At 41.6% G+C, this 24,440-nt stretch overlaps 1 protein-coding gene across 2 annotated transcripts in view; it reads left to right on the forward strand.

The window, feature by feature from the left end:
- Positions 1-23,613, forward strand: part of LOC111153945 (BUD13 homolog) — a 28,120-nt gene extending 4,507 nt beyond the window's left edge. The window contains exons 3-11 of one of the 2 annotated variants that reach the window (XM_022513292.1): positions 1,222-1,306; positions 3,940-4,283; positions 4,401-4,423; positions 6,548-6,764; positions 8,290-8,389; positions 8,919-9,057; positions 9,378-9,562; positions 9,793-9,874; positions 23,216-23,606. In XM_022513292.1, coding sequence (XP_022369000.1) covers positions 1,222-1,306; positions 3,940-4,283; positions 4,401-4,423; positions 6,548-6,764; positions 8,290-8,389; positions 8,919-9,057; positions 9,378-9,562; positions 9,793-9,874; positions 23,216-23,309 — 1,269 coding nt within the window. In that variant the 3' untranslated portion in view covers positions 23,310-23,606. Of the gene's footprint in view, positions 1-1,221; positions 1,307-3,939; positions 4,798-6,459; positions 6,765-8,289; positions 8,390-8,918; positions 9,058-9,377; positions 9,563-9,792; positions 9,875-23,215 lie in introns of both variants that reach the window. The other variant, XM_022513291.1, reaches the window with a different exon arrangement.
- Positions 23,614-24,440: the final 827 nt, after the last annotated feature.

The following is a 24,440-nucleotide window of genomic DNA, read 5'->3' on the forward strand; positions in this document are numbered from 1 at the left end:
TTCCTTTATAATACTGTCTTTTGCTCTTATGATTGCCTCAAAACCTGAACAAGGGAGGCTTTTAGCCTCACTGCTCTCTACACTGGTTAAAACAGATCTTGATTATTGAATTCATTTTTGTCACTGCAAGACCATCATCACCACCAGTACTAACGGCAAAACAATTAGGGCAGGCACAATACTGGTGGCAGCACAGGAGTAACGGGTATAGTTTACTGAGCATTTACCATGTACCAAGCTCTTTAGCTTACATGAATTATCTCATTGAATCCTCATAGAACCTTGAGTCCTACTTTCACAAATGAGGAAATTGAGCTTTAGAGGAAATAATTTGCCAAAGGCTACACAAATATTAAGTGGCGGAGCTGGTGATTTAGATCTCAGTTTATCTTGCTTGAATTCAAGCTTGTGCTTTCCTACCTCAAAACTCACTTACCTGAGGAATGATGGGAACAGAAAAATAGAGGTGAATTATGACTTGGGTTTGGGTTTCAGTTCTGCCACTTGCTAGCTGTGGCATTGAGAAATCTACGTAACATCTCTGAGTCAAAGTTCTTTATCAGTGTGGAACCTTTCTTTGAGGGCTGTTTTGAGGATTGAGTGTGATAATAAAAAGGAGGGTCTAGGTGAGTGATCATTTATCAATGATACAAGAAGATTCCATATTTGTTTGGGAATTTGAATGATATGAAGTGTGTTTTTATCCCTTACAGATTCTGTGATTCTGTGTACTTCTTAGTGACTTCTTTTGGTTGGAGCTAAGAAAACCTATGATTGTGATTACCTTTAACAGGCTTCATAAGGAGCCCGAAGCCCTTGATGAGTGATAGGCATGACAGGGAACTTGCCTGTGTTTTTACTCTGAATGTAAAAGCAAAAAGGTAAAAGGAATTTAGCTTTTAGCTTATCCATAGCAGTTGTGTACCTGGCGGGTTGATAAAGAAGGTTTGTAATGAAGAAATTCACCTTTGGAGGAAAATTGATCAGGCAGAGAAAGATCTATAATTAAACTATCCAGGGACAATCAGATAAATATCTCAAGGGGCAAACAGAATTGAGGACCACTACATGTGTCTGTGTGTTTTTTCATGGCTGCTTTGGACTTGCATCTGCCACGTACATTAGGAATGGGAATGGTCGTAGCTTCGGGTTCTTGAAACAACAGTGCTCTTTGCCTGGATCCTGTGGATTTTCTCAACATAAGTGTCCTCACTCTGACAGGTGGCTGAGTTTGTGGATGAGCGGCCGGAAGAGGTAAAGCAGATGGAAGCCTTTCGTTCCAGTGCCAAATGGAAGCTTCTGGGAGGTTAGTTTCAACAATGGATAAATCTCAACTTCCCATATATAGGGGAAGCCTTTTTTTCTTCTCTGTACTTTTCTTTTAGAGAAACGCATAGTTTGTTTTAGTGTGTCCTTGATCCTGAAAAATATAGTGTGAAAAAGAATTCAGAACTTCTTCACAGGTAGCAAGACATGGGAACTAAGGGACCAAGTATCCCGTTTTCTCTTTTATTTTGGCCATTAGGGTTACTGAAGTCAGGAAGTGACTTATTTGGGGACCTTGCAGTAATCACTCCCCTCAGGCCCAAATAGTGGGGCACTTAGTACATAGGCAGGACTTTGGAGGAGTAAATCTTTCTTTGTTCTTCCTTTAGATATTAGTATTTTGCTGTGCGTTATCCTCCTCTTGCCCACTTTATACCCTCTCCCTAGGCTAATAATTTAATTCCCTATTTAAAAATTTTTTGAGTTTTTGAGGATTGGATAAAAGGCATTTGTCATGTTTGAGCAGAGACTAGCCCTATTCTGATTTGTCTCGGTTTTTCCCCTGCCTGGCATGAAACGGGGATCTTGCTTCTGAATAGCCATTTAACTTCAGTTGACTCTCGACACGTGTTCCTTTTTCATACATGAAGGGTAGAAGAATTAACTCCTAAACAGGACTTGTTCTTTCTCTGTTACACATTTTGCTTATGTTAATTATCCTACAGTTCTGATAAGGAAAAAAAATGCATAACCAAAGAGACAGTTGGCTATAGGTTAGTGATCACTATTGCTTAAGTTAACTTTCAGTACATTATAATGTTTTATGAATAAAAAGTTTATTATCAGTGTATATTCTTTCATCAGAATCTTGTTTACTCTTACTGTTTTCTGCCTTATCCTGTGGTTGTGTTTCTCGTCTTTTCTGTAGTCCTTTTTTCAGAGAGAATCTTCTGGTCTCTGTATTTATAGGTCTAGGAAGTGATACTGAACCCCCCCCCCCCCAATAATTCTTTCTCTTCACTTTCACTGCTCCATTCCCGTTTGTCATTGGAAATAGCCTCACTGGTCTCTGATCCTTACTTCCTTTTTATAAATATCACGTAATTTATCAATACCATGGATTAGATTTGGTGTTGGGTCTCCCTCAGATATCAGTACTCTTCTGTGAGTGGTGATTCCAGTCAGATAGGGCTGTTTCCCAAAGTAAAGGAGTTGACTTGGTTTAATTCATCCACTTAGCAGTTGTTCATTGGGCCCTACCCAGTGTTTGTTTGTATTGGGGCCATGGAGCTCAATGACAAGAAGTAGAGGGAGAGGAGAAACTGGATTTTGGCAGTGTCCTGAGTTGCCGTAAACATTTCATTCCCTTATAACTTTGAAAACTGGAAGTTTCAAACTCTTTTGTGAACTACCTATTTTAAAAGTTTGCGGGGCGCCTGGGTGGCTCAGTGGGTTAAGCCTCTGCCTTCGGCTCAGGTCATGATCCCAGGGTCCTGGGATCGAGCCCTGCATCGGGCTCTCTGCTCAGTGGAGAGCCTGCTTCCCCCTCTCTCTCTGCCTGCCTCTCTGCCTACTTGCGATCTCTCTCTCTCTCTCTGTCAAATAAATAAATAAAATCTTAAAACAAAAAAAGGAAAAGAGTTTGCACATGGACTCTGGAGTCTGATGGATCTGGACTGGATCCCCCACCACTCCACCACATCGTAACAGTGTGACTTTGGCAGTTTGACTTAATCTTTCTCAGGATTCACTTCTCATCTATAAAATGAAGGATAATAGTATTTGTCTTTCAGATTTGTTGTGAGAATTAAGTGAGGGAATCTATATAAACCGTTGGCTTGTAGTAGGTGATGAGGAAATGCTGATCCCTCTTTTTATCTGGTGATCTCCCCCCAGTAAGGAGCACAGGGATGTGGATTAAATAGTTAACAGTATTTCATTTTGATGGGGGCCCAGGCTTAGTCAGTTTGCCCTTTGAAAGAAGAATGAATATGAACTGTATGTTATCTAGTCTGAATATCAGTAGGAGCCTCTGGGAGTTCTGCACAGACATGGTTTTAAGAATAGCATTGGATCGGGGAGCTTGGGTGGCTCAGTGGGTTAAGCCTCTGCCTTCGGCTCAGGTCATGATCCCGGGGTCCTGGGATCGAGCCCCGCATCAGGCTCTCTGCTCAGCAGGGAGCCTGCTTCTCTTCCTCTCTCTCTGCCTTCCTCTCTGCCTACTTGTGATCTCTCTCAAATAAATAAATAAAAATCTTAGGAAAAAAAAAAAAAGAATAGCATTGGATCGACAGCTAGAGGATCAGGGTGTTAGCCTATCTCCTTATCTTAGTGGTTGTGACTTTCCTTAGAAATCACTCATCTTCTTGGAGCCTCTGTTTTCATGTCTGTGAAACAGGGATACCTGCCCTGATGGCATAATATAATACCATATATTGTACCAGCCCCAGGTATAATATGAAAAATGCATTTAAATGGCTTATTAGGCAAATACAAGAGGTTATCTTCATGGTATTCATGAGTGCTGGTTGACTGCCCCTACGCAAAAGAGCTGGGCAGACCTGGGATTTCCGAGTTGTTTTGACATGTGTGCTGCCAGGGCATCTTTTGAAACTTTGAGTACAAGGGGTGAATAGAGCACCTGTGGGATGTAACTCTTTGCCCTTTGTTTAGGCCACAGCGAAGATCTACCCTCACACAGACACTTCCGTCATGACACCCCGGATTCATCTCCCCCCAGGAGGGTCCGTCATGACACCCCGGATTCATCTCCCTCCAGGAGGGTCTATCACGACACCCTGGATTCATCGCCCCCCAGGAGAGTCCGTCACGACACCCCAGATTCGTCTCCCCCCAGGAGGGTCCGTCATGACACCCCAGATTCGTCTCCCCCCGGGAGGGTCCGTCACGACACCCCGGATTCATCCCCCCCGAGGAGAGTCCGTCACGACACCCCAGATTCCTCTCCCCCCAGGAGGGTCCGTCACGATACCCCAGATTCCTCTCCCCCCAGGAGGGTCCGTCATGACACCCCAGATTCATCTCCCCCCAGGAGGGTCCGTCACGACACCCCAGACCCATCTCCTCCCAGGAGGGCCCATCGTGCTTCTCTGGATCCTTCTCCCCTCAGGAAGCCTCATCGTCACTCTTCAGGTGTGTCTCCTAGGAAAGCCCGTCACGACACACCAGATCCATCTCTTCCTAGGAGGGCCCATCACAGTTCCTCAGATAGCTCTTTTCCCAGAAGGGGCCGAAATAGCTCCCCTGACACATCTCAACCGAGAAGGACTCTTGACTCCTTGGACACATGGCAGCTCAGGAGGGCCCACCATGACTCCCCTGATTTGGCTGCTAATGCAAGAACCAGAAGCAGTAAAGCCCCGGAAAGAGCCTCCAGCAAAACTTCTCCACATTGGAAGGGGCCGGGACCATCTCATGCATCACTCCCAAAGAAAAGCAAGTATGAGGATAACTCTAACGTCTCTCCTCCACGAAAAAAGCAAGCAAAATCTCATAAGCATGATTCTAAAGGTAAGCATTTGATTGCCCATAAGAGGGAATGAACCCCTGGGTGCTTTCTTTTGGACCTCTTACTTGTGGTCTTTAGAAACGAGAATGGTATTTTTTGGAGTTTTAAAAACTATAGGGAAGTGGGAAGAGGTTGGGCTGAGGAGATTTAAAATTTACAGTGTCAAGGAGGACGTTTTTATATATCTTTTTGTTTTTCTCCCTACCCCATAAGAAGATACTACATGTCTGATGTAGAAATTTCATAGTGTATAGAGATGTGTAAAGAAGTAGAAGGAAAGTTATACAAAATTCTGTCATTCAGAGCCATTCACTCTTTGTGTTGTGGCCAGTGGTCTATTTTCTATGCACTTTTTATGTAGTTAAGCCCTTTCTATGTAGTATATACATGTAGTATGTATAATTTTGCCTGTTTTTTTCACTTAACGTTGTCTTCCCTGTGTCATAAAAAACATCACTTTGTCGGTATGATCTTTATTGGTGTTCTGTTACATAAATGTGCTTAACTTTTTCCTTAATGCTGCATATTTTAGGTTATTTCTAAATTTTTGCTTTTATAATTTTAAAATGAACCTTGTACATAAATCACTTCCCCATTCTGGATTATTTCCTTATCTACTTTTAGTTGGATTTCCTGGAAATATAAGTACTTCTAGATAAGTTTCCTAGAAAACTAAGGAGAAATTGACTTACTGAGTAAGAGGGATAAATATTTTTAAGACTTTTTTTTTTTTTTTTTTAAAGACCATCGCAGATTGCCTGTTTTGGACTTGATTTATGATGTTTCTGTCTACAACTCAGGCCTGTGTAGTGAGATTCGTTTACTCAGTCTTTGTCCCTAGGTCTTGTTTTCTTTTCTTTCTTTCTTTTTTTTTTTTTTTTAATTTTTTTTTTAAACATATAATATATTTTTATCCCCAGGGGTACAGGTCTGTGAATCGCCAGGTTTACACACTTCACAGCACTCACCATAGCACATACCCTCCCCAATGTCCACAACCCCAGCCCCCCTCTCCCAACCCCCCTCCCCCCATCAACCCTCAATTTGTTTTGTGAGATTAAGAGTCACTTATGGTTTGTCTCCCTCCCAATCCCATCTTGTTTCATTTACTCTTCTCCTACCCCCTTAACCCCCCATGTTGCATCTCCTCTCCCTCTTTTTTTTTTTTTTTTTTTGAGTATTTTATTTGAGAGAGAGCATGCGCCTGCCCCAGCATGAGTGGGGGGAGGGGCAGAGGGAGAGGAAGAAAGAGACTTCTCCTGACTTTCCCCTTGCAGGGAGCCTTGCTGAGCCGAAGGCAGATGGTTAACCAACTGAGCCACCCAGGTATATTCTAGGTAGTTTTTTAACTTTTGCCACATCACTGAAATCTGAGTGCAAGTTGTTTTGCCCATTCTGTGTTCAGATAAATATGACATAGGTGAGTATATTGAAGTTTTACATGCTAGTCACAGTCACTAGTAGCTTGGGAATAGATCCCCACATCCTACTTGTTGGTTTTGAAAGTTGTCCCTCACTCTGCTCTTCTCCTGTGTCATTTGCACTTGTGTTTAGGTGAGTGATAGCTCTTTAGAGGAGGACTGAATGAATATTGAATATTAGCTTGGTAAGTTCTGTTTAAGATTCTGCCAAGGGGATTAAAGACTTCATTTTTTAATTTCTAGACTCTTCCCCCAGCCATAGGAAGTTTCACACAAGCTCTTCACCTAGGAGACATCCGAGTCACACGTTGGATTCTTCCTCCTATGCAAGTGACAGTCGGAAAGCCTCAGATTCAGATCTTTCTCCTCCTCGACATAAACAAAGTTCAGGGCACAGGGATTCTGACTCAGATCTGTCACCTCCACGAAATAGACCTACACGTCGGAGCTCTGATTCTGACCTGTCTCCACCAAGGAGGAAACAGAGGGTCCAATCTTCTGATTCTGATCTGTCTCCACCTCGAAGGAGTCAGCCTCTAGAAAAGAAGGTAGGAATTTTCAGGAGCCATATCCTTTCCTTAGAGTGACTTCTGTTTCCTAGCTATGTACATGTCTCAGATATACAAATCAGAGAGGGAGGAGGTAGCTCCTAATGGCATAGTAAATCTAGTGTAGAGTTACCTCTAGAGCTCTTTGCTTCTCTCTGAGGCCAGGACTGCCTATAACCTAGCCCAGATGAACTTGCAAACACCAGGTTTCCTAAGTGCCTTCTGCCTTTCTAGCCTCTTAATTCCACAAATCTCATTTTTTAATATGTCAGGAAAAACTTCCTGTGAACTGAGAACTGTAGTTTACCGGGTAGAGTTCAGAGTACAAACCTTGTGTTAATCGAGCCATACATTTGAGTCCTACTTCTTCAACTGCTGTTTGTGATATTGGACTAAGCTATGGAATATCTCTAACCCCCAGCTTCTTCATCTGTAAAACGTGGATAATAGTAGTATGTACTTCATAAGGTTACTGTGAGAGTCAAATGAGTCAGGGTAAATAAAACTTAGCACAGTGCCCAGGCAACGTGAGACATTAGCCTAAGCAATTTTTATTATAAATTGGACTGCGGGTCTGTGTATCCAGAGCTTAAAGAGAGGCATTTAAAATATAAAACAACTTTTAGAAATCATGCCAACTGGGAAGTCAGTGTTTTGTTTCATTTTAAATCTGTGATAAAGCATGAATTGCCCAGAGCATCCCCATGAACTCTGAGCAATTGTTTTGTAAAGCACACTGGTGCTCGGGACAGAATCTTACTCCAGTGAGCTGGATAAGAAACAGGAATAGAGCCTGCAGTGTGCACATTTCCCTCCAACCCAGACTTTCTAGGTAGGTCTCCTCTGTCACCCACATGGTCCTTGTTGGCTGTCCCAGACTCAGGAATTGGGGTTCTTCTCTTTTGGGGAAAAGAGGTTTGTGTGGCAACTGGACCCTTTGACATTTTATGTGTTGTTTACTTCATGGACAATTTCATAGTAATCAAATTGAGTACATAGCACATGATACACTCTCTACTCCATTTGTGGGTTGGTTGTTTATCTTGATATGAAATGGAGTTTAATAAAAAAGGTTTGATCTGGTCATAACTTGTCATGATCCTAAAATTTATCCACAATTGAAGGACCTTGGATTTGCTTGAGTTTGTAGTTGAAATGAAATATTTTATCAGTGTGGGTCTCTACTGGAGAGCTTAGAGCTTGATACGGGTTTCTGATCAGGTGACCTGAGAGTGTGGCTTCATGTGTGCAGTTTATATACTGAAAAGTCAGAAATATATGCTATGCCTTTTCTTTAATATTCTCTTGGTTTGTGTTTCTGTTTATTCTTAAAACTAGATAGTACAATTAATTTGCCATCAAATTCAATTTTATTTCTTGTTTATTTTGTGAATCTTGTGATCAGTAAAGAGAATACAAGGCTAGAGTTTTTTTTTGTTATTGCTAATCATCAGGCAAAAATGCACCTGGAGTGTGCTGCTACATTGTTTCATTAATGTTGGGTGCTCCCTTTTCCATTGCATAGGCTGCATACATGTATTCCGGGGCTAAAACTGGGTTGGTGTTGGCTGACGTGCACCGAGAGGAGCAGGAGCTCAAGAAACGGGAAACCTTGGCGTTTGAAGGTAAAAATGTGAAAGTGCAGAGACCAATCAAGGCGCATGTAGATTTTATTATTATTATTTTTAAAGATTTTATTTATTTTACAGAGAGAGACACAGTGAGAGAGGGAACACAAGCAGGGGGTAGTGGGAGAGGGAGAAGCAGGCCTCCCACTGAGTAGGGAACCCAATGCGGGGCTCAATCCCAGGACCCTGGGATTATGACCCGAGCCAAAGGCAGATGCTTAACAACTGAGCCACCCAGGTGCCCCTTATTATTTTTTTTAAATATAGTTTATTGGACCTGATATTTTAAACTTTTAATTTTACTAAATTTCAGCTCTGGTTTTTTGCATTATTCTAACTTCTTAGTGGGCCCAAGGGATTCTTTTCCTACTTGAAAAAGGTTAGATATTGGTAGGAACTATTTGTAGTCTGGCTGCAAAAGTTTTTATCCGGCATCAGAATCCCAAGTGGTTGATTTCAACTGTTAGAATTATTTCTGATTTTGATACCTGGTATTTATCTTTAAGAGCAGAATTTTCCTTTGCAGCTGAATCCCAGTATGCTGAAACTGTATTTCGAGATAAATCTGGCCGTAAGAGGAATTTGAAACTGGAACGTTTAGAGCAAAGGAGAAAAGCAGAGAAGGACTCGGAGAGGGACGAGCTGTATGCTCAGTGGGGAAAAGGGTAAGAGAGCGACTGAAAGGAGGAACAACACTGCGCTCAGACTGGAGAAGCTCATTCTCTACTTTTCTGATCAGCTAGTTCATTGCTGTGCCTTCAGAGCTCTTTCAGGAATGGAAAATTCAGTGTGTTCAATCTCCTTTCTAAGAAACTGATGGATTCCACGCTTTTAGTTGGTGTTCTAGGAATTTTACTCCTTAAAATATTTGGCCTATGCTGCTAGAAAAAGGAGATTCTCTCCAAATGTAGTCGTATGGTCTGTCTCAGTGTAAGAGGGGAAATGTTACACAGGGTAGCAGACACTCTTGATTCTTTTCGTCCAGGCTAGCCCAGAGCCGGCAGCAGCAACAAAACGTGGAGGACGCAGTGAAGGAAATGCAGAAGCCTCTGGCCCGCTATATTGATGATGAAGATCTGGACCGGATGCTGAGAGAACAGGAGAGAGAGGGGGACCCCATGGCTAGCTTTATCAAGAAGAGTAAAGCCAAGGAGAATAAGAATAAGAAAGGTGAGCCTTTCAGGACTCACCAGAGATGGAGGTGACTTGTGGAAGGAGAGAGGGTCTTTAGCTGGGCACATGTGTGGGCTTTCCCATATGGTTCTAGGTTCCTTGTGTTTGGGAATTTGGGCTCAGCTCATAGAGATTTCTGTATAACATTTTTTGTTACCTCTGCCACCCAGCTCTGAAGTGAGTTACATAGATAATTAACTTCTTTTCTCTTTCTCTTCTCTCACTAGTGAGACCTCGATACAGTGGTCCCGCACCACCTCCCAACAGATTCAATATCTGGCCTGGGTATCGCTGGGACGGAGTGGACAGGTAAGCCTGAATGTTTCCCACGTTTTTGTTTTCTCTTCCATCTGGCCCTAACCTCCCCCTAACTGTTCTTAAATTACTCTCCCCCACTCTCTGTTCTAAGCACAAAGTTAATGACATGCAGTCTGCTTGCTTTTGTTTCTAAGGTCCCCACATGCCATTTCTCATGCTTAGAATACACCTCCTCCTCCTTTTTTTTTTTTCCTTCTCAAGGCTTTTTAAAGCTCTGGACAAATAACTCTGGTGCTGCCGATAGGATACCCCCCCCCCTTTTTTTTTAAGATTTTATTTATTTATTTGAGAGAGAGACAGTGAGAGAGAGCATGAGAGGTGAGAAGGTCAGAGGGAGAAGCAGACTCCCCATGGAGCTGGGAGCCTGATGTGGGACTTGATCCCGGGACTCCGGGACTGTGACCTAAGCCGAAGACAGTTGCTTAACCAACTGAGCCACTCAAGCGCCGTACCCTTTGTTTTTGACATTGGTCACTTTGAGGGATATTTTCTAAGGTTTAGAGGGGATGAGTGATGGGTGAGAGTCTGGAGTCTTTTTTGTGTAATATCTTTAAAATGTAGTTCTTGAAAAAAAAAAAAATAGTTCTTGAACCTTCTCTTCAGTGCCTTAGGAGTGAGCTACTTACGGTGTCTCACTGACCCCTACGACCAGCATCTACCCATATACGCTAACTTTCAGTCTATTAGCATGATGACTTAAATGTGCTTCTGTCCAAAGTCTGTCCCTTGTTTACATGTTAGAGCCCATCTCCTCTTGCCTACTAAAGGACATTGTTCTAGCATTTAGCCTGGTGATTCTCAAACTTTTTGATCTCAAGACCCCTTTATACTCTTAAAAATTGCTGAGGACCCCCAAAAAACTTTTTATGTGGAATATGTCCTTTAATATTTACTATATTAGAAACTGAACTGAGATGTTTAAAAAGTGTTTATTCGTTCATTAAAAACTTAATAAAGATGGGGCACCTGGGTGGCTCATTGGGTTAAACCTCTGCCTTCGGTCCAGGTCATGATCTCGGGGTCCTGGGATCGAGCCCTGCATCAGGCTCTCTGCTTGGCAGGGAGCCTGCTTCTCTTTCTTTCTGCCTGCTTCTCTGCCTACTTGTGATCTCTCTCTCTCTGTCAAATAAATAAATAAAATCTTAAAAAAAACAAAACTTAAGCCATTATGCTAACATAATTGCCACATTTTTAAAGAAAAATAACATTCCCCAAACAAAGCAAATAGAAGAATGGCATTGATAAGCATTTTTGTAAATCTCATTCATGTTTGGCTTAATACTAGATAGCAGGATTCTGCATTGAATCTTTTGCACTATGTTAATTGAAGAAATTGAAAATTTAGCTTTAGAAAATTCAGCCTTATCCGTAGGTAGTTAGAAAAGGAAGGCATATTATGGTGGGGTTTTTTGTTTTGTTTTGTTTTGTTTGTTTGTTTGTTTTTTGGTATTATATGTTTTGATTAAAAACTCAGCAAGTGATAGTTTCTTAGATGTGATTTGTAATATGGTATCTGGAACCATATAAAAAAACTTGGTGTACTGTTATGTTAAAATCCACTTTTTTTTCCTATTTTGGATGAATCTTTTCCTGGTGCGTGATTTTATAACATGATGTACTGGTCATTTGGAAAATACGGGTTTGCTGAGTTTTTCAGACCTGCCAAATGTTGATGCTACACACCGTCAATCTTATATCTGTTAACATTACTTGTTCTCATCACCAAAATCTTTAATGGGAAGCTAGGGTTCATGGTGGCAGATGAGTGTTTTTTGAAATTCCTAATTTATGCTTAAAAGCTTGAATTTTTCATTATGACAAATATCATTGTATTTATTATGTTATTATAGTGAAGCTCACTTTGTACAGTAGCTTTTTTGTAGATTGCATCAGATTTTGTACGTAGAGGGTCAGGTCATCTATGAATGTAGACAGTTTTATTTCTTCCTTTCCAACCCAAATGTCCTTTGTTCTTTTTCTGACCTTATTGCACTAACTAGAACTTCGGTGCAGATGTTGAATAGAAGTAGTAAGAGACATCTCTGTCTTCCTAATCTTTAGAAGAACGTCAGTCTTTTGCCGTTAAATATGTTGTAAGCTAAGCTATAGGTTTTTTGTAGATTCCCTTTACTGAGTTGAGAAGGTTGCTTTCTGTTCGCAGTTTGCTGAGAGTTTTTTTTCCTAGAAATTTGTGTTGGATTTTGGTTCATTCTTTGATCCATGAGTTACATAGGATCCAATGAGTTACATTGTTTAATTAAGGAACTTAGGACCCATTGAGTTACATTGTTTAATTCTAAACATTTAGACATTTCTGGATATCTCACTGTTACTGACTTCCAGTTTAATTCTCTTGAGGTCAGAGGATATACTCCATAATATTTTGATCTTATTGAAATTTATTAAGCTGCATTTTATGGCCCACTATATAGTTTACCTAGGTGAATAATCTATTTGCATTTGAGGATAATATGTATTCTGTAGTTGTAGGGGGAGCTGTTTTGAAAATTATTTTTTGAAAACAAACTTTATTGGGTCACCTGGGTGGCTCAGTGGGTTAAAGCTTCTGCCTTCGGCTCAGGTCATGATCCCAGGGTCCTGGAATTGAGCCCCGCATCAGGCTCTCTGCTCAGCAGGGAGCCTACTTCTTCCTCTCTGCCTACTTGTGATCTCTGTCTGTCAAATAAATAAATAAAAAATCTTAAAAAAAAAAAAAACAATGTTTCTTAATGATTGTGGATTTATAGAAAATTTGCAGATAGTATGAAGAATTCCTGTGCACCCCTCATCCAGTTTTATTACTACTCATTACATTACCGTGGTACAATTTATCAGACCCAACATTCATATGTTATTAGTATACCAAATTTTACTTGGGTTTCACCAGTTTTCCCACTAAAGTCCTTTTTCTGTTCCAGTTCAGGATCCCACATTGCATGTAACTGTCATTCTCTTTAGTCTTCTGTGATCTGTGACAGTTTCAGTCTTTGCTCTTTGTGATCCTGTCAGTTTTTTGGAATATGATTAGTTATTTTGTAGAATGTCCCTCAAATTGGGTTCATTTGTTGTTTTTCTCGTGGTTTGACTGAGGTTATTTGTTTTTGGAAAGAATACTACAGTGGAATAGTGCCCTTCTCATCAAATCATTTTAACCAGTACGTCACAGGACATCCCTTGTGATGCTGACCTTAATCACTTGGTTAAGGTAGTCAACGTTTGCCAGTTTCTCCACTTTGAAGTTACTCATTGGTGCCTGGGTGGCTCAGTTGGTTAAGTGTCTGCTTTCGGCTCAGGTCATGTTCCCAGGGTCCTAGGATCGAGCCCCACATCAGGCTCCCTGCTTGGTGGGGAGCCTACTTCTGCCTCTGCCTGCTGCTCCCCCTGCTTGTGCTCTCTCTCGCTATCTCTGTTGCTCACATAAATAAATAAAATCTTTAAAAAAAAAATGAAGTTATTCATTTTCCCTTTCTGTACTCTGCTCTCTAGAAATGTCGCTAAGTGCAACTTGCATGCAAAAGGCAACCTATGGGTGGGATATCTACGTATAATATTTGGACTTTTTCTATAAGGATTTGTTTCATCACCCCATTTAGTCAGTTACTTTTTTTTGCCAGTAATGAGTCATACATATTTTATACTGTTGTAATCTAGTAATATATTATTTATTTTGTTGCTCAGATTGTTCTCTTCTTTAGCCACTGGGAGTTCTTTAAGGTGTCCCTTTTGTGTGCCCTATCCTTTTATTTTTTGAGCACTCCCTGACTTTCTGATACTGCAGGATGCTCCAGACTCATCTTGTGCTTTCCCTGTCCCAGCTTTTTCTCCAAGGGGCCATTTCTTCAAGGGGCCCTGACTACTTTTAATGGATAGTGGTATTTAGAAACTAAGATCTGCCTTGTAGAAGTACTTGTTGGTACTTGGGTGTCCTTGTTATTAGGCCCTGTCAGCAGACAGAGCTCGGTAGTATGTGTCTAGTAATCCATGTATATACACATACCTGTCATCATTTCTGTACCTGCTTATGTATGTGTCTGTATATATACATGTTTATATATACAGATACATGAGTATAAGTTCATACTCCTGTAACCTACTGTAATTCAGTATTACCTTTTCTACTTGCTTATCTATAACTTTCCCCTCCAACATTGTGAAACCTGGCACCCACCAGCTACCAACCATTTTACTTACCTCAGTATACATGTAAAACAGCTTCAGAATTGAGAAACGAAATGAGAAACAGATTTCCAGCTCAAGTACAGTATTTATGTGTCGTTACTTTTGTTCTTACCCTTAAATTTCTAGTGAGAGTACCATTTTCCAACATAACTTAAAGGGTCAACTCTCTGCCTCCCCACCCCATACTACTGTGTCATACATTTGTAATATAGGTAGATTCATTTGTCATAGTCTGCAGTCTGTCCTGGGTTTCCTGACATCCTGGGTCATTTTTCCTTTTTAGAGTTTGCTTATGTTAGTGTTATATTTTTTTATGGTGTATAGTTCTGTGGGGTTTGACAAATGCAGAGTCATTCATTCGCCACCCTAGTACTATACAGAAAGTCCCATCATCCTAAAATTTTCTCTGCAAGTCCTCTTTCAGTCAGTTACACCCCCTCCACCAAATCCTTGTGATTAGTGTTCTGTTTTCTCTTCCTGTAGTTTTGCCTTTTTCAGAGTGTCGCATGAATAGAAGCATACAATATGTAGCCTCTCGAGTCTGACTTCTTGCGCTTAGCAAAATGCACTTAAGATTCATCCATGTTCTTGCATGAATAGCCCGTTGTATGGATGCACCAGTTTGTTTATTCCCCATCTTTGTTGCTCTTTGTTGCATCTTTGTTGCTCCCAGTTTTTAGTGACTGTGAATAAAGCTGCAATAAACATTTGTGTATAGTTTTACATGGACATAGTTTTCAGTTTACTTGTGAAGTGCCCACTGATGGCTGGGTTGTATGGTGAGACTGTGTTGAACTTTGTAAGAAGTGACCAGTTGTCTTCCAATTGCCTATACCATTTTATATTACACCAGAGAATGAGGATTCCTGTTGCTCCGTGTCCTTGCCAGCCTTTGGTATTATCAGTGTTTTGGATTTTAGGTGCGCGCATTTAGTATTGGATTTTAATTGCTCTGTTATTTTAGCTAAGCCTCCACAGTTTTTTTTTTTTTTTTTAGTGTTTGCTCTAAGGATTACAGTATGTATCTTTAATTTACGGCCTGCTGAAAGTTGTAACTACTGTTTCACAGAAAATGTAAGAGCCTTGTAAAACTGAAGTTCCACTTACCCTCTGTTCTATGTGCTATTGTTGTCATAGATAAAACGTAAATAGTATGGGTCTCACAATACAGTGTTCTAATTTTTAATTCACAGTTACTAAAAAAAACCCTAAGAAAACAACAAAATGTATAGGTGTTAGTATTTAACTCGTATACTTAACCATTTCTGGTGCTCTTTTTTCTTTCCTCTGAACAACTTTTAATATTCCTTTAGTGCACGTTTATTGGCAACAAATTCTCTCAATTTTTGTTGATCTGAGAATGTCTTTATTTCACCTTTATTTTTCAAAACTTTAATTTTGAAATAATTTAGATAAGAATTCGAAAAAATAATACAGTGTGTTACCCAGCTGCCCCAATTGATAATCTTATATAACCATAGTACATTACCAAAATAAGGAAATTTACTTTGGCACAATTCTATTAAATTAGAGTCCTTTTTCTCACCTTCATTTCTTTTCTTTTCTTTTTTTTTTTTTTTAATAAGGTCTTATTTATTTATTTGACAGAGATCACAAGTAGGCAGAGAGGCAGGCAGAGAGAGAGGAAGGGAAGCAGAGAGCCCGATGCGGGGCTCAATCCTAGGACCCTGGGATCATGACCTGAGCTGAAGGCAGAGGCTTTAAACCACTGAGCCACCCTCTGTTCATTTTTCTATCACCATTTTTCTCTTTAAGATCGCATAGTTACTGTTGATCTGTTTTCAAGTTCATTGATTTTCTGCTTCTCCAATCTGTTAAGTGCATGCAGTAGATTATTTTTACCGATTTTTTTCAACTCTAGAATTTCTGTTTATTGGTTTATATTTCTTTGCTGAGATATTCCATCTGTTCATTCATTATGAGACATTTCCCTCTTCCTTGAGAATATTCATAATTAGTGCTTTAAAGTCCTGTGTGTTAATTGCAACATTTGGGTCACCTCAGGATTGGTTTCTCTTAATAGCTTTTTCTTGAGTTTGATTACATTTTACTCTTTCTTTACATGTCTGGTCATTTTTTAACATACACTAGACACTAAATGGTCCATAATAGGGACGTTGAATTCTGTTATATTCTTCTGAAGCATGTTGATTTTTATTCTAGCGGACAGTTAATGTGGGTGTATTTGAACTCCAAGCACTGTCTTCTTTGCAGTGGGCAGCAGCTACACTTTTTGCTCAGTTCTTTGAATTTCTAGCTGCTGCTTTTTCATCTGGCCCAATGTGATTTTCCTTGCACAAGCACAGTTTAGCAGTTGGCTAAGGATTTGGGTGCGGTTTGTGTGTAGATTCTCGGGTTCCTGTGTTTTGTAGTTCCCTCCCTTTCAGAGTTTCCTCCCTGATTTTCCAGCTGCTCTGCGTCTTCACGCTGACATCTCTAGCCCATAAGCCTGTGGCTTTTTGCTTCCAGGAGCTGATCAGGTTGGGAAATACCCTCTGGCAGAAAGCCTCACAAATCTCTTTTCACACATAGATTCCCATCCAGGTTCTGCCTGCCTTTTGGTCACTTTCCCAGGCCTTCAAATAATTTCAAATGCTTGCAATTTTATATTTTGTCCGGATTTTATAATTGCTATCCAAGGGGAGATTAGCCTGCTCAGGTTCCTCTGCTGTGACTGAAATTCTTGCCCCACCTCATATGGGCTTGAGGCATTGTTCTTCGGCCCCTCACGGTGCCCTTGAAATCTGAGACCCTAGTTCCTGATTTTGGCAGGTATCCGCAGGGTGGCTGTGGTTTCAGGCTCACTTACTGCTTCTAGTTTGCAGCTCGCCTGATACAGGCTCTTTGGCAGTGGGATTATCTTTCAGAATGCTCATTTGCAGTCAGAAGTAGATCTTCTTATAGCCACACCCTAAAGAGTCTCCCTGCTACACTGAGGCCCGCCCTCTTTTTTTTCTATTAAAAAAAAAAAATTTCTGTATCCAAACTCAGAATTCTCCCTGACCTCATATTTTCCTGGTGTCTAATCTGTCTCCAGCTCTCCCAGTAGTGTTCTTCCACTTTTTCCCCCCCTAGATCTTTCCTTTTAGTTCTCTTTCTCATCTCTGCTTTCTTTCTGATTATTCGTTCTTTCGTCACCATTTCTGGTTTTGTCTGGTTTTGACCCATGGCATGTGAACATTTATGGAACAGATCTGTAGTTGGAAAAACCCATAAGGTCCACGAATCTAATTCTATTATTAGTTAAAAGACAAACACCGAGGCTCAGATAAATTGAACGACTTAACTGGAGTTATTTAGTTCACCTGAAAAAGCTGGAATTAGAATCCTGGGCTCTAGATTCTCTAGTCCAAGACTTTTCCACTGTGAGTGCTCTTGCAGGTTTGTTTGTTTGTTTGTTTGTTTGTTTTGATTCTGTAGGGTTTGGTTTTTTATCCTTCTGTCCTTATCTGTATGATCATATTAGTGTTGGCTCTCTTAAGTATTTGTTCCTCAGGGCAAAAAACATTGGTTTTCTTGGTGTTCTAGCATATCCTGCATGCTTCTAAGGTTAGACATGGAGCCGTTTATAATAAGCTTACCTTCTTAAAACATTCCATTACTGGGGCACCTGGGTGGCTCAGCGGGTTAAGCCTCTGCCTTCGGCTCAGGTCATGATCTCAGGGTCCTGGGATCGAGCCCCACGTCGGGCTCTCTGCTCAGCAGGGAGCCTGCTTCTCCCTCTCTCTCTCTGCCTGCCTCTCTGCCTTCTTGTGATCTCTGTCTCTCTGTCAGATAGATAAATAAAATCTTAAAAAAAAAAAAAACAACATTCCATTACTTACCCTACTCATCCCTTATTGAAGGTGTGAGGAAAGAGGGAAGCCTGCTACCTCAATTAGTTTAGTAACACTTAGCAGAGATGTGATTACTTTAAGCAGCTGTGTGCTAGGTGCCAGGTTCTCACAATTAGTGAGAGACAGTCCCTGAGCCTAGGAACTCACTTTCTGTCTAGAGGAGAAAGGCAAGTAAATAATTTCAGTGGTACTTGCTAGGTATTATAGAGGATTTTCAAGGTGCTTTGGGAGAGTAGGATTCAGCCTAAGGAGAGTGTGGTCAGGGAAGGCTTCCTGGATCATACGTGAGCTTAGTCTTAAGGGGTGTCTGTCACCAGACAACAGAAGGAAAGGGAGGAGGTGTAAGGAAGAGGGTCCTTTATTTTTTTTTTTTGATTTTATTTATTTATTTGACAGAGAGAGATCACAAGTAGATGGAGAGGCAGGCAGAGAGAGAGAGAGAGGAGGAAGCAGGCTCCCCACTGAGCAGAGAGCCCGATGCAGGACTCAATCCCAGGACCCTGAGATCATGACCTGAGCCGAAGGCAGTGGCTTAACCCACTGAGCCACCCAGGCGCCCAAGAGGGTCCTTTATGTGTAAAGTCACAAGAATATAGAACATCATAGTGTTATGGAGGGGCCTTCATAAGCAGTTCGCTGTTGTTGGATAGCATGAAATGTAGAGTGGAGTGTATGAGATGGACTGGAAAGGTGAGCAGGGACCTGGTCACAATAGGCTTCGGAAGCATTTCTGAGGAGTGGTCTTCACTCTAAAGGCAAAGGAGAGCCACTGAAGGATTAACTGCTCCACATTTTAGATAGAGGCATCGTTATGGCAGTAATCTGAAAAACACGTGAAAGGCGCAGGTCTGGAAGTAGAGAGACAAGGTACAGGCTGTTGCAATAGGTCAGGGTGCAGGAGACAGGTCTGAACTGTGGCAGTGGGAGCGGAATGGAGAGAGGAGGGTGCGCAAGTGTTCACGGGAGAAGGTGGCAGGATCTGGTGACTGACTTGGGGAGAGGGAGGAATCACTGCATTTGGCAATAACGAAGGTCACTGGTGACCTGAAAGAGTGCTAGCTCTGTGGCGTGGTGAGACAAAAGCCAGGGTTTAATGTGTTAAGGAGTGAATGGAAAGTGAGGAAGTATAGACAGTGAATACAAGCTCTTTTAAGAAGTTTATAGAAGTAGACAGAATTCATAGTATTAAAGGGCGTTGTGGTCTACTCCTTGAAACTCATTACACTCTACTCCTGGTTCTTTTCTCTTATTATTGGTCACCTTTATGAGCTCTCTTCCTCTTCATACCGCTTTAATGCTGCTAGGGGCTCCATCTCTAACCTTAGCTGTTCTCACTTCATGAGCTCTTTCTCGCTGAATCTTTAGACACACCTTCAGTTACCACCGATATGTATGTGATCCCCAAATCTGTGTCTGCGGTTCCGTCTGGTGTGTATAGCTGCGCACCGGATCGCTCTGTTGCTGTGTAGCTGAGGCACCTTAAGTGCAAGGCATTCAGAACTGAGCTCACGAACCTCAGCTCCCCTAACCGGCTCCTCCTCTTATGTTCTGTCCTGCTTAGTGCGGCCTCATTCATCTGGTCCTGAAAATCACTAACCTGCAAGTTAAACTTACCTCCTCCTCCTCTGCTCTTACATAGCGAGCCTGTCACTGGGTCTCCTTTATCGCCGCTTTCATCACCTGTTGCCGATACCCTGGACTAACTTTCCTGCCTCCAGTCTCCGTTGGAGGGAGCTCTTTGAAATGTGGTTTCCGCTCCTATTTTAAGTCTAACCCTACTGGATGAAATCTGAGCTTTTTTTTTTTTAAGATTTTATTTATTTATTTGACAGAGATCACAAGTAGGCAGAGAGGCAGGCAGAGAGAGAGAGAAGGGGAAGCAGGCTCCCTGTTGAGCAGAGAGCCCGATGCGGGGCTCGATCCCAGGACCCTGGGATCATGACCCGAGTTGAAGGCAGAGGCTTTAACCCACTGAGCCACCCAGGCGCCCCGAAATCTGAGCTTTTTAACTCTGTCTCGTGCTATTCCCTTTGTCATACTTTGGCTCTAGCTATGCCAATTTGCCTCTGGTTCCCTCCATGTAGCAAGCTGCTTCTTATTTTTGCACTTTGTTCTTGTTAGTCATTTTGTGCTCTGTCCTGAAATGCTCTCCTGACCTTTCTGGCCTTCCCTACCTCCAACCCTGTGGTTAGCTCTGTCTTTCCAGACTTAGCTTAGGGGCTCCCTCCACAAAACCCTTCCTGACCATTCCCGTTCATCCCTTTCCCAAGTTGAGTGAGATCCCCATTCTGTTTCTAAGCTACCCAATGCATATCTCCACCACAGTTTATGCTTTTCATTTCACTTGTTGGTATAAATGTCAGTATCCTCCACTTGTCGGAGTTCATCAGAACTGCTTCTCTGTCGTACTCATTTTCATGACACAGTGCCTAGTATACACAAGCACCTCTCAGAGATGATTGGGGGTCTGATTTCACACCACCACAATTAAGTGAATATGACAGATGAATTTTTTGATTCCCAGTATGATAAAAGTTATATGTATACTATACCATAATTTACTAAGTGTGCAATAGTATTATGTCTATAAAAAACCCCAATGTGTATACCTTAATTAAAAAATACTTAATTGCTAAAAAATGATTAGCATCTTTTGAGCTTTCAGTGAGTCATAATTTTTTTGCTGGTGGAGGGTCCTGCCTCGATGTGGTTGGCTGCTGACTCAGCAGGGTGGAGGTTGCTGAAGGCTGGGGTGGCTGTGCAAGTTCTTAAAATAAGACACCAGTGAGGTTTGTGACATCATGCGACTCTTCCTTTCATGAACAAATTCTCTGTAGTGTGCGATGCTTTTTTTTTTTTTTTTAAATTTATTTATTTGAGAGAGAGATCACAAGTAGGCAGAGAGGCAGGCAGAGAGAGAGGAAGGGAAGCAGGCTCCCTGCTGAGCAGAGAGCCTGATGCGGGGCTCGATCCCAGGACCCTGAGATCATGACCTGAGCGGAAGGCAGAGGCTTAACCTACTGAGCCACCCAGGTGCCCCTGCGATGCTTTTTGATAGCATTTTATCCACAGTAGAACTTCTTTCAGAATTGGAATCCATCCTCTCATACCTTGCTACAGCTTATTAGCTACAGTTATGTAATATTCTGAATTGTTTGTTGTCACTTCAGTGGTCTTCCCAGCATCTTCTCCAGGGGTCAATTCCATTTCAAGAAACTACTTTCTTTGCTCATCTGTCAGAAACAGCTCCTTGTCCAGTCGAGTTTTATCATGAGATAGCAGCGCCTCAGGCCCATCTTCAGGTTCCACTTCTGATCCTGGTTCTCCTGCTGTTTTCGCCACATCTGCAGCTCCTTTCTCCACCGAAGTCTTGAACCCTTCCAGGTCTACATGAGGGATGCAATCAAATTCTTCCCAATTCCTGTTAAATGTTGATATATTGTCCTCTCCTGTGACTCACAAATGTTCTTAATGACATCGAGAATGATGAAGCCTTTCAATTTACTTTGTCCCCATCCATCAGAGGAATCACTGTGTATGGCAGTAGTAGCCTTAAAAATAATAAGTCTTGAAAGTCAGAATGACTCCTTGATCCATGGGCCGCAGAATGGCTATTGTGTTAGCAGGCAAAAAAAAAAAAAAAACCACAACAAAACATTCATCTCGTCATCTCGTTGTCCATCTCCATCAGAGTTCTTGGGTGACCAGGTGCATTGTTAGTGAAAGGTAATCTTTTGAAAGGAATCTTTTTTAATGAGCAGTGGGTCTGAAAAGTGGACTTAAAATATTTGGGAAACCATGTTGTAAGCAGCTGTGCTGTCCTCCAGGCTTTGTTTTTTCATTTACGGAGCTCAGGCAGGGTCGATTTAGTGTATTCTTAAGAGGCCCAGGATTTTTGGAGTGGCAAATGAGCAGTGGCTTCAACTTAAAGTCACTAGCTGCGTTAACCCTTTAGCAAGAGTCTGCCTGTCCTTTGAAGCTTTGAAGCCAGGCATTGACTTACCCTCGCTAGCTGTGAAAGTCCTAGAGGCGTCTTCCAGTAGAATACGTTTCATCTACATTGAAAATCTGTTCAGGGGAGCTGACTGTCTTAGCTAGATCTTCTGGATAACTTCCTGCAGCTTCTACACAGGCATCTGCTGCTTTTCCTTCCACTTCTATGTTATGGAGACAGCTTCTTTCTTAAACCTCACAAACCAGCCCCTCTAGCTTCAAACTTCTCTTCTGCAGCTTCCCCACCTCTCTCAGTGTGCACAGATTCGAAAAGCGCTAGGGCCTTGCTCTGGATGAGGCTTTGGCTTAAAGGAATGTTTTAGCTGGTTTGATCTTCTATCCAGACCACTAAAACTTTCTTTATTATCGGCAGGAAGGCTGTTTTGCTTCCTTATCATTTGTATGTTCCTTGGAGTAGCCCTTTTCATTTGGTTCCGTAACTTGTCCTTTGTGTTTACAACCTGACTAACTGGCGTGAGAGGTGTAGCTTTTGGCCTGTCTTGGCTTTTGACATGCTTTCCTCACTTGCTCTTGATTTAAAGTGAGATATGTGGCTCTTCCTTTTATATAAACACTTAGAGGCCATTGTAGGATCGTTAATTGGCCTAATTTCAGTATTGTTGTGTCTCAGGGAATGAAGCTGCTAGAGGAGAGGGAGAGAAATGGGGGGATGGCCGGTCAGCAGAACAGTCAGAACACATACAACATTTATTGACCAAGTTTGCCATTTTATAGGGGCACAATTCATGGCACCCCCAGTTTACAACAGTTATATCAAAGATCATTGTTTGAAGATTACCATAGCCAATAATGAGACAGTTTGAAATACTGCAAGAGTTACCAAATGTGACCCAGGCACGAAGTGAGCAAATGCTGTTGGAAAAAGGGCGCCGATAGACTTGTTTGATGCAGGGTTGCCACAGACCTTCAGTTTGTAAAAAATGCATTCTGAGGTGCGGTAAAGTGAGGTGCAGTTGAATGAGATACGCCTGTAATGAGAATTCACTCAGTGCCTGTATGATGAATGGATGAATGATAAGACGCAGCCATCAGCTGAGAGTGCGTTGGGCCTGTAGAGTGGCAAATGTTGAAACAGTTGTCAAGAGTGCTGAAGGGGCTGAACAAAAACTAATAAAAGGATGAGTTATGTATTTTGGCTTTTTGATTCTGTTGCATATGCCTTAAATATTTTCACATGACTGCCTTACTTTCCTCCTTATTCATTACGTTGTGAACTCTTCTCTTTTTTCAAAAAAAAATGTCCAGTTCAGGATTCTGGCTGATCAGTGTCTCTTGATTGCAGATCCAATGGATTTGAGCAGAAGCGCTTTGCCAGGCTCGCCAGCAAGAAGGCGGTGGAGGAACTTGCCTACAAGTGGAGTGTTGAGGATATGTAATTTTTCTGAAGCTGTGGGGTGGCTGTGGGTTGTGGTAGTGGATATAGGGCAGCCAGACATCCAGCTGTAACGGTTGTCTATGCTAATAATCAGGTCCACACAGACCGGCAACTTGAATGCCAGTTTCGACTGCAGAAGAATATTTTGAGACCTGATGTTCGGACTGAGGCACCTGGCCTTCTTTAGGTGCTCCAACACTGGCTGTTGTTGGCCTTCAGAGGAAGCGCTGATTTTTCAGTGTCCCAGGGTTTGTTCTTGGTTAGGGTTTTTGTTTTTTAATAAACATGCATTTATTTTTTCAAAATCACGTTCTTAACTGGGTATTCTGTTTTGGGGAAAAAAGCTAATGATGAACCTCCCATGGATCTCGGAGGGCGGTGGTTGGATTTTTCATTAATCTAGAAAGCAGTGTGAGTAGAAACTTCAGTGATGGGTCCTTCCTCTTAGAAAATACGAATTTGTGCTAGACTTGGGAATAGACATAGCTATTTGGAGACAAGGTATATGATAAAGGTAATGTTACAAATTAGTGGGGAGGAAATAGGTAATGATGCTTAGAAAATTGGCTTATGTATGGATAAAAATGAAGTTGGATCCCTACCTCAAATCGTATAAAAACAAAGACATTCCAAAGCGCTTAAAGATCTAAATGAAAGGTAAAATGTTAAAGCCAGTAGGAAAAATCAGAGAATGTCATTCTGACCTTGGGGTGAGGATAGATTTGTTGAATAATATCCCCAAAGCTCGATCTATAAGATTTGATACCTTCGACTACTTCATAATTAAAGATTTCTGGTTAACAGAGCATCTCATAGTCAAAGCTAAAGATGTGTATAGATTAGGAGAAAATATTTGCAATGTTTAAAACCGACAAGGGATTGCATATATAAAAGACTAGCTATAGAAGGAACACAAAACACAATAGACAAAACACAAAATAAGGGGTGCCTGGGTGGCTCAGTCACTTAAGCATCTGCTTTTGGCTCAGGTCATGATCTTAGGGTCCTGGGATCGAGCCCCACATCGGGCTCTCTGCTCAGCAAGCAGTCTGCTTCTCCCTCTCCACTCTCTCTGTGCTTGCTCTCTCTCTCTTAAATGAAATCTTTTAAAAACACACACACACACACACAA

The sequence above is a fragment of the Enhydra lutris genome, unplaced genomic scaffold (assembly GCF_002288905.1).
Source record: "Enhydra lutris kenyoni isolate GAN:26980312 unplaced genomic scaffold, ASM228890v2 scaffoldscaffold34, whole genome shotgun sequence".
NCBI classification, from domain to species: Eukaryota; Metazoa; Chordata; class Mammalia; order Carnivora; family Mustelidae; genus Enhydra; species Enhydra lutris.